The sequence below is a fragment of the Chlorocebus sabaeus genome, chromosome 22 (assembly GCF_047675955.1).
Source record: "Chlorocebus sabaeus isolate Y175 chromosome 22, mChlSab1.0.hap1, whole genome shotgun sequence".
Taxonomy (NCBI): domain Eukaryota; kingdom Metazoa; phylum Chordata; class Mammalia; order Primates; family Cercopithecidae; genus Chlorocebus; species Chlorocebus sabaeus.
The window spans coordinates 32,143,385-32,156,913 of record NC_132925.1 but is presented as its reverse complement, the minus strand read 5'-3'; the positions used below and the strand labels follow the sequence as shown (position 1 = coordinate 32,156,913).

Below are 13,529 nucleotides of genomic sequence, written 5' to 3'. Positions count from 1 at the left end.
GGCCTAAAGTCCTGGTTAAAAGGTGAAATGCTTAGGTACCATGAAGACAGATGTTTAGCAAGGAGTTCCTTTGAAAAAGACTCATGACATCTTGCCATAAGGTGTTTTTCTTCTTTGCCTATACTTTAAATCAGCAGTCTTTAGCATTGTCCCTGAGACCATCTCAGGGGGTCCACATAATCAAAAAATTATTGTCATGATAACACCAATAAATTATTTGACTTTTTTGCTCTCACTCTCTAATAAATGCGCTCCCGAAGTCTTCCAGAAGCTGTATGATGTATGATGTTGTCATCACTCTGATAGCTAGTAGGATATATGGTTATATACTTTTGTATTTAAATTTTATCAGTTTTAATTTCAAATATGATAAATATCAACAGATATAATTCACATTACAGAAAAAGCTCTTTGGGATCCCCAATGATGTTTTTAAATGTGTAAAGCGGTCCTAAGACCAAAATGCTTGAGAACTATTGCATTAAGTCATTCTGCCTGATCTAGTGCCAATTTAGCAGAGATACTAGAAATACAGAAAAATACAAGGGGATGATTCCCACTAAATTCAAAACTATATGAGCTAATCAGTCTGCAAAGGTTGGTATTTAAAAGCAAAATCAAAAGAACATATATAAGGAAGTGCTGCAGAGCTGATAGGGTCACGTCAAAAGGACATAGGTACCAACTCAAAGGAGCTCACACTGGCCAGACATCTGATTTGTGTTTTTGTGATTAGTCAGAAGCATCAACTCATCTTTTAGGAGGCGGAAGATAGAGAGGAGGGGAGGGTTTTACATATCATGGGAAAAGACAAGGATTATCATTCATTTCCACATTTCCCAAGAGAATATCATAAGCCAAATATTTGGAGCCAACACTTTTAATTGTTCAATATTTTACTACAAATATAAGAAACAATACAGAATTAAATAACACATGAAAATCTTGCGCTCTCTCTATATATATAAATATCCAATATAACAGTGAAAACAACTTACACTTTAATTCCTAGGCCACTGGATAGACACAGACAAAGCAAAAGATACTGAAAAAGCAACTAATTTGGTCTTACGGTTATTAAAGAGTCAACATCATTCCACTAGCTGGAACAATATCTTTAGAACAAAGGGATTGTATGCTCATATTTGCCTCCTCTGCTATTGTGAAAAGTTAATGCATGGCAACAGAAGTCAGCAGAGACAAAGCATATGAATTGGCTGACTGCTATACAGGAAATCTCCTAAACATCTGTTTTCATAATGTATTTTCATTATATGAGGCTGAATTTAGAATGACTTAAAATAGGGCTGGGTCATTTTATAAGACAAATGGACAGGGAAAGCATGCTTCTCAAAAAATGTGAGCTATTCTAAGACTAACAATATTTATCCAGCTATAAAAATAGGTAAGTTAAATGAATAAGTTAAGATTGCCAATGTTACTTCACAATAAATTCAGTCCTATTTTTGTTGGAGTAAATCTCATAGAAGCACATGAAGAACAGCAGTGAAACCAATGATTCTAGCAAGGCCAGCTATTAGCAAAGCAGTAAGCAGGAAGTGGACTAGATACCAAATGATGGGGAAACAGACTCATAGATCTAAGAACATGGGAAGAAGGGATATAACAACAGAAAGGCAAAAGGTCATCTCTCTGTATTCTTTCTTCTCTCTCTCTTTCACTTCTTTCCCCTTTGCTTATTCCCTTTTTTTTTTTTTTTTTTTTTCTGGAATTAAATTTTAAATTAAGTTTTAGAGCTATGTGGTAAATTATTTGGTCCAATTCCTTTATACTTTGGATGAGGTAAAGTGACTAACAGAGGTCCCCACCAGTAGGAGTCCAAGTCAGTCTGTGAGCTCAGTGCTCCTGATACTAAGTCCAGTGCTCTTTCAACCACATAACATGGCATTGCTTTACAAAATCAAGTCCTACAACAGACCTGAGAGGTAAAATGACTTCCTCTTGGGATTCAAACACTGAGTAGCTCAGATGGCAGTAAAAAGTCGTGGGATCCTTAAGGCTTTCGCTCCCACCTCTTTTGCTCTTTCAGGTCCTTTGGAGAATGGCCCCTTTTCCTCCTGCTTTTCTCTCGTGTCAAATTCAAGTAGACCAGGGAATCACTTTCAGGGTGCTGTGTGACTCATTTAGGGCTCTGGATAAAAGAGAAACAAGGTATTAACTTTGGACACTTATAAATTCTATCATAATATATTTTAAGAAGATAAATAATGGAAAGATTAAGAAACACAGAATTATTCTAGTGTATATTCATTGGCAAAGATAAAGAAGTAGACATTTCTGACCCAGTATGAGGTGAGGGGACTACGACTATTTACAAGAACAAAAGTAGACTGGATGCGGTGGCTCATGGCTGTAAGTCCAGTGTTTTGGGAGGCCGACGTGGGAGGATCATTTTAGCCCAGTTCAAGACCAGTCTGGGCAACATAGTAAGACCTTGTATCTACAAAAAATAAAAATAAATATAAATATCTGGACATGGTAGTATGCACCTGTAGTCCTAGCTACTCAGGAGGCTGAGGCATGAGGATAACTTGAGCCCAGGAGATTGGGGCTGTGGTGAGTTATGATCTCACCACTGCACTCCAGCCCCAGGCAATATAGCAAGATGCTATCTCTAAAAAACAAAAACTAAAACAGAACCAAAACAAAAATAAAAGGACATACGTAATCCTAGGAAATAATGGTTTAGCCAATCACCAAAGATTACAAGTAAAGGAACATGTTCAAAAATTCCAAGTGATCAAAATGTATTCCATTTGTAAGCTTTGTTTCTGATGGATAATAACTCACTGGATGTCAGGGTAGAAATGGTCATGAAGTAGAGGCCTTTCTGAGGGCTACTGGCTTTCTGGCACATACTGGGAGCCTGGGAGCCTCTCAAGGCACGTAGATGATGACGTGAAAGACTTGGAATTTTATCTTGGCACCACCTCTCACTTTCTGTGTCATCTTAGGTAATTATTTACCAGCACCTGCAAAGTTCTGCACATTTTAGATCCTGCCAATATTTCTAACATCAGATATTAATGGACCATGGAAAGACCATCTTTCCCCAACATGGCTCAATACTTTTCAATTTAAATAGTAAAAATGAAGTACTAGAAAAATGACATAAAATAATAGACATAATATAATTCATTTTTAAATTATTAGATTTAACAGATGTAAAATTACTGTCAAATTCTTATAAAGTGTAAGCATTTATTTTCAATTACATACTTATTTTGCTTCAGACTAGTAAAGAACACTTCTTGGATGGGCAACCATCCTCAGACCATATTTGGAGTAACACTGCTCTAAAATATATCTATAGATAGATATAGATATAGATATAGATAAAAGCTATATATATTTTTTGAGATGAAGTCTCGCTGTGTCAACCAAGCTAGAGTGCAGTGGCGCAATCTCTCCCCACTACAACCTCCACCTCCTGGATTCAAGTGATTCTCCTGCCTCAGCCTCCTGAGTAGCTGGGAGTACAGGCACATGCCACTGTGCCTGGCTAATTTTCATACTTTCAGTAGAGATGGGGTTTCACTATGTTGGCCAGGCTGGTACCAAACTCCTGACCTCAGGTGATCTGCCCACCTCGGCCTCCCAAAGTGCTGGGATTACAGATGTGCGCCACCGCGCCCTGTACAATATTAACGACTTTTCTGCGTTAGAGCTTTCACATTTGCAATTAATTTGCTAAAAGCCACTCTTCGCTTGTCTCCTCCATGGCTGGCTTATTCTCTCCTTGCAGGTCTCTGATTAAAAGTCACCACCTCAGCGAAGCCTTCCCTAACAAATTCCAAGTAACTTTTATCCTTTCAAGTTATCCTCTTTCATTGCATGCTATATTTTATATTATTCTATATTATTTCCTTGTGCAAAATCTCATGTTTGAATAGTATCCTTATTTGTTGATTCACTTGTCATTTCTCTGCCTGTCCCCCTAACCAGTCATCTCCATTAAAATGGCAAGGTTCTGTTTTGTTCATTATAGTATAATAACCAGTGCTAATTACAATGCCAAGCATATTAAAAATTATAAATAAATACTTATAAAATGAATGAATTGAACTTCTGTGAATTTGGTTTTGTCATCTATCAGATGGAAATACTTTCCTTATCAATTTGCTGTGAGAATTAAATGTAATAACTTCTAGGTCTAGTCCTTTTGTCTCATGAACATCCATTTAAATATTTAAGAACACCCTCCATACCCTCCTTTCATCCCAATTACAAAGTTTTATCTTCTGAAATCTAAGTACTGTTTTCCCTGAGTGGTAAGACTATGCATTTTGAACTAACCATTACCAATAACAGAATTTATAATTCTTATATGACCTAACTACTGACTGGAATCCAGAATAATAATCCAAATGATAGCATGGTTTCCTTTAAAGATCACTAGTATACATTTTTGTTGTTGTTATTGTTTGTTTGTTTTTTTAAAAAAAGCTCTTAAATTAAGCCTGACTTTGAATGGTTGATTACTTGATTTTGTATGTGGTCTGAAGAAGTTTTTCCTTTCTCTAAAATAAAGTTTCTATATATCTACCTTTATCTCCCTCCGTCGCCTCAAAGGCCATGCTTTACTCACAGCCCTTGCCAGAGCAAAACCTTTTAGGATTCTTCTAAACTCTAGAATACCTAAGGACTGCCTGAAATACTGGTTAATTTGCAAATACACAGGACACTTGTAGAGAATGTGATTCTTTGTGTTTTCATGTGGTTCAGGAATATACTTTCGTTTTCTTTCTTTCTCTCTTTCTCTTTCTTTCTTTCTTTCTCTTTCTCTTTCTCTCTCTCTCTCTCTCTCTCTCTCTCTCTCTCTCTTTCTTTCTTTCTTTCTTTCTTTCTTTCTTCTTTCTTTCTTTCTTTCTCTTTCTTTCTCTGTTTCTTTCCTCTCTCTTCCTTTCCTCTCTCTCTCTCGTTTTTCTTTCTTTCTCTGTTTTCTTTCTTTTTGGATTGGGTAATCTATGAAGCAATGTATGAGGGAACAAAAATAATAAGACAAGTTTAAAACATATGGAATAGAGAGTGAAGAAATTGTTTATTGCAGAGAAGACAGAGTAGCCAAGTTGTGGTAAGAACAGGAGAAACTAGATGCAAAACTCATGAATCAGTGCTGATAGGGAACCTAGGGCAGCTTTGAATCTACAAGTACCTTCAGGCAGCTGCTCTTCTTGACATGTGGCAGTTTAGTTTCCTGGAAATCCATTTATACACATCCTTACAGGAACTGTCCTCCCTCTACCCCTGACTTGCACTAGCTTCAGTGAGTACTTTTTCTTCTCACACTCTTACAAAAAAAATTTTCTAACCAAAACAGTTTCTCTTCTTCAAAAAGAGATATGATTGCACTAGCAGGAAATCAGTTTTTGGCATCACAAGTTCATCTAAGCGTCACAAGCTCATTTAGGCATCACAAGTTCACTTCAGTATCCGCATGTTTTTAGTACACACATTTTCTGATTCTGTCTCCCCACTGGGTCCCCACAAATTTCTCCCAAGACTACTACTGAAATGACTTATATAGCGGGTCCTCCAACAACATCCTTTCATTCCACAACATCTTGTTATAATGTTGATGAGAAAAACAACAGATTCCCGTCCAGGGCCACTGTGTGGAGTTAGCACATTCTCCCTAAGTCTGCAAGGGTTTTCTCTGGATATTCCGGTTCCCCCCACATCCCAAACATGTACTGCATGTTATGTAAACTGGCATGTCCAAATGGTCCCAGTCTGAGTAACTCTGTGTGTGTGTGTGTCTGTGTGTGTGTCTGAATGCCCCCTGCTATGGGATGACATCCTGTCTGGTGGCAGTTTGTGCCTTGCATCCTGAGCTGCCAGGATAGGCTCTGGCCACCCATGCCCTTGAACTGAAATCACTGAGTAAATAATTATCTCACTTGTTTTTGTTACTCTTTCTTAAATGTATGCACAGCTCACATTTATTTCAATGTTTAATATTAGAAACGTTTTGGTCTTTATTAAAAGTTTGATGATGTTTTTGAGACCAGAAATATGCCATAGGAACTTAAGTCTTGTTTCTACCATGTAGCCTGTGGTAAAATTGGTTTTGTTACATGCCATTTTGCTTAAACCTGCAGTTTCTAAGAACCTATTGATGACATTAAGACTTACTGTATGTGTTCTTCTCCCTTCCAAATACTCAATGCCCATGTGTCCAAACAGGCTCAGATGACTTCTGAAATCTTCCTCAAAGCTTTGCTAACTGCTGCAGTTCCTAAGTTTTTCCCTCCATTTATCTCTCTAAACTCGTCCCTCCTTGAACATTTGTACAATTCATGAAAATATACATCGATAAAATGAAAAAGGACCTTAGATTTAGTAATGATAAAAATGAACATTTGTTAGAAACTTACACTGCCACATTGGTGTGCCAGAGCTTTATTGGCTCATGCTGATGGTTAAATTGTTAGTAGCTTGAAATTTGCTGCAGTGGGAACATTTACTTCATAGAAGTTGGCGAAAGCTACAAATAAGCACTCCACCCCTCTCCTCCCAAGCCAGCATTCTAGCGTATCATTCGTTTTAGGCACTTTTCTAAGCACTTGTATGTATTCCCCTTTAAATCTTCACAACATTCTTATGAGATACAGTTACAATTATTATCCCCATCTTACTCAATGAGGAAAGGGAGGCACAGGGAAGTTAAATGGCTTGTCCAAAGGTACTCAGCTAATTTGTAAGGGACAGGATTTGATCAAAATCACTAAGTAATTGTTCATTATTGCAAATAAAAATGACTAACTAGAAAACAACCAATTTTATATGTCATTGGCTATCATCCTTGCCAGAATTAACAGTTGAAAACTTTAAACTCTTGAAGGAGAAATATTGTAGAAATAAATATCACATTCAGTTTCTCAATTATTTCATGTGGTCTTGGTTAAGATGAAAAAAATTCCAGTTAGATAGGAGTAATAACTTCAAGAGATCTATTGTACAACATGGTGACTATGGTTAATAACAATGTATTGTAGACTTGAATATTACTGACAGAGTAGATTTTATGTGTTCATACCACAAAAAAATAAGTATGTGAGGCAATGCACATGTTAAGGAGCTTGATTTAGCCATTCTACAATGTATATGTATATACAAATATCATGTTGTACACCATAAATACATACAATTTCTATTTTCAATTAAAAAATAAAAACAGAAATTCATAATAGTTTTAAAAAGATTAAAAGAAAATTTTGTACACAATCCCAAAGATATTTAATGAGAACTCTTTAAAGGACTTTCAAAATACAAGGCTAGCATTTCTTTTTATTGTATAAAAATGGGAGAAGTTTGGAGAATTTATAAACTAGTTGTCAGGCCTCTGAGCCCAAGCCAAGCCATGGCATCCTCTGTGACTTACACGTATACACCCAGATGGCCTGAAGTAAATGAAGAATCACGAAAGAAGTGAAAATGTCCTACCCCTGCCTTAACTGATAACATTCCACCACAAAAGAAGTGAAAATGACCAGTCCTTGCCTTAAGTGATGACATTACCTCGGGAAAGTCCTTCTCCTGGCTCATCCTGGCTCAAAAAGCTCCCCCACTGAGCACCTTGCGACCCCCATTCCTGCCCACCAGAGAATAACCCCCCTTTGACTGTAATTTTCCTTTACCTACCCAAATCCTATAAAATGGCCCCACCCTTATCTCCCTTTGCTGACTCTCTTTTCAGACTCAGCCCACCTGCACCCAGGTGATTAAAAAGCTTTATTGCTCACACAAAGCCTGTTTGGTGGTCTCTTCACATGGACGCGCGTGACACTAGTATCCACAGAGACTCAGAGCTAGCAGCATTGGCCAGTCATCATGAAATTCTATCTAGTTTGAATACTGATAAGGGCAAGAGGCTCTCTTTTGATAGTCTCTCGTTCATAAATTTCCATAATTGCGCCTCATGAAATGCGGAATTTAACACTGAAGTTGTGATTTTTGCAAAATGTGTCTTGCGTGTTTGTAGTACAAAATCTCATTTGTTCTTTATTTACTAGAAGAAATTGTATTTTTTTTTACAATATGGTTATTTTTATAGATTAAAATTATTCAAATTAAATTGTACTGAACACATGTTTATTTCTTAATTTTTCCTGATATTTCTAACTTTTTTTCTACTTAATATGCTTCATCAAATATATATATATATATATATATATTTTTTTTTTTAGCTCTGTCTTTAAAAAAATTGTTAGTGGAAGAACTGCTCTACTGCATATGGGCTGCTGAAATCAATTAGGGCCTATAAATGGGAATTTTGAAGAATTCTGAAAATGAAATGAAAACCATTGAGGCTCCTAAAATCTATAATGACCTCATAACGTGACTCTGCAAGTATTAGGGACTGAGAAATTCCCAGTTGAATAAGTTACGAAAAATGGGGAAAGACCAATTTGGTTATATGCCTACTATCACTACACAGAGTGAGGAATAGAATTTTCCTACTTTGAACTTTCACAGTTCCCTGTGAACTTGTGTTTGCGGGATGCTTATGACTAAGACAAAGGAAGTCAGAATTGCTTCCTCTATGAAAAGGTGGAAACAGGGAGAAGCAGGAAATATGCAAGAACTGAGATTCTAAGGAAAAAAAGTCTTTGTGATATTACAGTTAGTGATAGATTTTGTAATATTACAGTTAGTGATAACTAACAAGGGAAATTAACAAGGGAAAGCAGAAGTGATGCTTTTGCGTTACAGATTTGAGAGACAAAATATAATCTTGGAAAATAAAGCCTTGCCTGGTCAGAGGTTCTGACCAGGTTTTGAAGTTCTTTGATAGAGAGTTGCCAAGAGCAGAGCAAAGGCTATGGAATTACAAAGAGAGAATGCTTCCACTGGGAGGTCAGCAAACAGCTGTCCCTCTAAGCAACTCACTCCCACACCCTCTTAGCATTTGTGGTAGGCATAATAATGGCACCCCAAAGACATCCATATTCTAATTCCAGGAATCTGTGAATATGTTACTTTACATGGCAAAAGGAATTTTGCTGATGTGATTAAATTAAGGACCCTGAGATGGATTATGCAGTAGGACCCAATGTAATCACAAGGATTCTTATAAGAGAAACAGGAGACAAACGTAACAGATTTAGAGTGATTCAATGTGAAAAAGACTCAACTGGACCTTGTTGGCTTTGAAGATGCAAGGCAAGGGACGTGGGCAATCTCTAAAAGCAGGAAAAGAGAGAGAGGGAAAAAAAGGATTCTCCGCTAGAGCCTCCAGAAAGGAATGTCTCCCTGCAGACACCTTGTTTTAAACCCAATGAGACCCATGTTGGACTTCTGACCTCAGAACTGCAGTATAATACATGTGTGTTGTTTTAAGCCACTAAGTTTGTAATAATTTGGTAAAGGAGCAATAGAAAATTAATACAGCATTTATGATGTTTCCCCCTCTGTAAGCCATGTTGAGTACTTTCATTAAGTGGCCCAGTCTTTTCCAGTTTAAATAGCATACAGTTGGTTTCTTTTGTTAGTAGAGGCTAGGGTCTTGGATCTGTTTAGAGGCAAGCTTAGTACATGGGTGTGACCATACTACTGAAATGCATGACGATTCCAAAGAAAACAAGCTGGTAATGAACACTAGGTAAAGGATATATGCAAGCTAAAATGCAAAAGGAGCAGAGATGTTAGAAGATTTTTCAGCTGGGGGATTTTCTCATTCTTTCTGTTTTTCATTAATTAATCTAACAGGTACTGACAGCTAATCTCCTTAAAGCAGCCCCATGGCCAAAAAGCCAAGGGAATGAGTATGTCATTTGAGGACTGAACACACACTTAATTATTGGGCAGGAGACTGAGATGTCTCGATTCCTAGAGATGTTCCCCACATATAGACGGAAACTTAAAATTTGAGTCACCTACGCCCATGTGGGTTTAGGTGTTAGAAAGAACAGCAAAGAACAGCTCCAGGCAAGAATGTCCAGGCATTAAGAATCTGTTTGCTAAGGGTTTTGTGACAAGATTATGTATGTCATCTTGGCATGATAGGTAAATCGTGCAAAATTTGTAAAATTTTTGCAGAAAAATAGCCTTGGAATTCAAGATTCTCTATTGCTTTTCTCATGTAAAGCATCACATTCCTTCCTCCTGGAACTATGAGGATACTGGGGTGGGGGTGGGTAGTGCCATTCATCCAGTACTTTTTGAGCAAAGCGAAGATTCTTATTTCATACAGCCCGGACAGAGGGCTACCCATTCATACAGCCTTTGTATATGAAGCAAAAGTGCTTTCTGAGCAAAGCAAAGGTTGTTATTTCAGGAGGGGGGAATAGATATTCTTTGCTTTCCCCTTTCAACTAATGACCAATTACACCATCACAAACTGTTTATTGAACATCTTTGTTGTTTGTATTAAGTATTAAGCTTAAAATGGGAGAAAGTGACATCTGTTACCCGGGAAATGACGTTTTATTAACTTTGCCATTGTTACTAGAACCCATCCATAGGTTAGGTTATTGTGAAGAGAAGCAAATCAAGATAAATATACAGCTCATGGAGAAGAAAAATATACTTCTACATGGATTAGCTAGTACTTAAAAAAAAGTAAAGTTTGGCATATAAATTTTACATGATTGTCTAAATTTTCTATTGTTCTCCAAAGCAGCCTTGACTCAAACAAACCAAAGCAAAGCAAACCAAACCAAACAAAATAAAGCTGCCTAAAAACTGGGTGATTGTCTATGATGATCTGCCCCAAAGTGAAGTTTTTTTTATTGTTTGTTTCTGAGAAGCACGTAATTTTTGGTGGGTTGACTAATGAGAAATAAAAGATTATTCTCAACCCCAAATTTAACTACATTGTCATATATGTGAAAGGGACAACTTTATGAAATCACTGGGTTTTAGTAGAAAGAACTATTTCGAGACAGTGGAAAATTTCCCTAGGAAATTTTAATTTTTTCTCACTGTTTTAAAGTACTGGATTCATGAAAGACAAAAGAATATTCTTTGAAATCTTATTAGTCTTACTGTGGTAGTCTCCTGGGAAGTAACTGTGATAATTCTATCAGGAATGGTGCAGAGAAATGGCCTGTGCTGCTTTACAGTTGGAAAAAACCAACATCATGCTCTCTGGCATTATACAGGATCACAAGAAAAGTAATGGTAGTCTAACTTCTATGTAAAAATAACATCAGTAACTATAAGTTTGCTTACACATTTGTGAGCAATGAGTAGTGATTATCACCTAAAATAAACTTTTCTTTTGGTCATTTACCCAACACAGAATTGACCTTACTTAACAGACTTACCTTACTTACCAGATTTTTATTATTGGCTACTAGACAGCTACATGAAGATAATTATTTGTCTGCTCACATTCAAGAACTAATTCATTTGTCTCCTTTGCTTTTTTACAAACTCTAAACACACACACACACACACACACACACTCTCTCTCTCTCTCTCTCTCTCTCTCTCTCTCTCTCTCTCAGTTCCACCTCTTCCCTTTCCTTTTCTGTTCACATCACCATTTTTGAGGTCACCAAGTTCAAAACCTTTGTATTATTTTGGACCAATCATGCTTTCTTGCCCATTCAGAAATGTTATGTTTTCAGAAGATGATGGAAAGAAAAAGAGAAAGAAAAGAAAAGTAAGAATGAAAACAAATGGGAGGCAAATGTGTAGGACTATTCCCCTTCCTCACAAAATATCAACCAGAATTTGTTAATTGTAGAAATAAAAAGTGTCACTGTCTTCTATGATTTTCTCTTCTTTCTCTTTTCTTTGTCCCAGCTTTTTGTATAACTTGAAGTTTGGTCTAAATGAACCAGTATTTGCTTAGCCCTGAGCACTTAAGCTTCAGCAAAATCGACACTTGGTTTTACTAGCTGTTGAAGTATATGAAGCCAAATTATCTGGCTGTTAAACTTTTCTAAATCAATTGTTATAGTTTGCATACTTGACCCTGCAAACCTCATGTTGAAATCTGATCCCCAGTGTTAGAGGTAGGGCTTAATGGGAGGTGTTTAAGGGGGAAGAGCCATCGGGAATTGATTAATGCCCTTGGTGCGAGTGCGTTCTCTCTCTGTTAGTTTCCATGAGAGCTGGTAAAGCAGCCTGGCAGCACCCTCTTTTGTTTTCCCGTCTCGCCATCTGATCTCTGCACACACTGGCTCCCCTTTGCCTTCTGCTATGAGTGGAGGCAGCTTGAGGCCTTCACCAGAAGCAGATGTTGGCACTGTGCTTGTATAGCCTTCAGAAGCCAAATAAACCTCTTTTCTTTATGAATTACCCAGCCTTAGGTATCTTTTATAAGCAATATAAATGGAAAAGAAATGAGTCAAAAATCCAGTCATTGAAAATATGCCACTGAACATTCAGAGGAATTAACTCAATTGGCCATCTGTCATGAAGACATCATCAGTCAATGGCAATCCTGATGCGTACAGGACTCCACATAGGCTCAGGTATTTATTTCATAAGTGAGAAAAAACTTGGGCAGAGAAATAAGCTGACTCTTTTTGCTTCAAGAATCGGATATTGGCATTGAATGACTCTATTTCCCAGAAAATCCAAGACATGCTTAATGAACAAGGGTAATAATTTTACATGTCTCTTTCCAGTAGAATTTACCTCGGGCTTGAGAAGACTGCATTATAAGACTTTTGCCCAAGAGGGACTTTTAAAAATGAATTTAAATACTTCATACTTTTCTGCTTGCACTTTCCAAAAGAAAAGGGTATTGACAGTAAGCACAGATTAAGTGAATGCCTTTCAAGTCAAGACACTGGGGCATCAGTAATGACAGGAAGAACATTTGGCAAAGGTCAGGGCACCAGGGTTTAGTCCTAGTCTGCTCTTAAAAAACTGTAGGAACTTATGGAAGGAAGTCAGCTTTCCTCTCTGAGCTTCAGTTTCCTAATTGGAAAAGAAAAATATCCGGATAAAGTAGAATCAAACAGACTTCTGTCTTTGATGTTTTTTCTGTGGAGCATTTACGAGTTCCTTGGGCTAATAATTATGTGCAATAAGATTAACTGATTTGTGATCTTCTCTCCTGGAAAGAACAAATACCTTTACCTACTTTTGCAAAGGGGCCACTGACACTAAAGGCTTTTTGTGTGTTTTATAAATTACAAGAATTAATCTGGAGGATTATGCAAAATAAAGTGGTCAACACTTGAAACATGAGCAAAAACATAAAAATATAAACATAAAACTAAAGGAAACATTTCTATAAAGCATAAAATGAAAGGAAAAAAATGAGAGTTTTAATCAAAGTCTAAAATAGCAAACAAAGCCGACTCTTTTTCTTTCCTGACCCCTATCCTTCAGCCATCTGAAATGGAGGGAACTCCCATATTACCCTTTCACCCTAGCAAATTCCCATTACACAAAACATAAACTGCAGCTTTGTATTCACTTCAATAAATTATGCACTGTCTTCAGAAACCAAAGACATTTCATTCTTCGTCTCTAGCTCACTCCTCTTGCTTTATAGTGTCTCTTGTTTTATAATTTCTCACAATATCTTAGACTGACATTTA

The 13,529-nt window shown here is 37.0% G+C and overlaps 1 protein-coding gene across 11 annotated transcripts in view; it reads right to left on the bottom strand.

Moving 5' to 3' along the window:
* Positions 1-864: 864 nt before the first annotated feature.
* CD200 (CD200 molecule) overlaps positions 865-13,529 on the bottom strand; it is a 30,397-nt gene continuing 17,732 nt past the window's right edge. For all 11 annotated transcript variants that reach the window (XM_073009716.1, XM_073009713.1, XM_073009714.1 and 8 more), the window contains one exon: positions 865-2,152. In XM_073009716.1, coding sequence (XP_072865817.1) covers positions 2,145-2,152 — 8 coding nt within the window. In that variant the 3' untranslated portion in view covers positions 865-2,144. The remainder of the gene's footprint in view (positions 2,153-13,529) is intronic.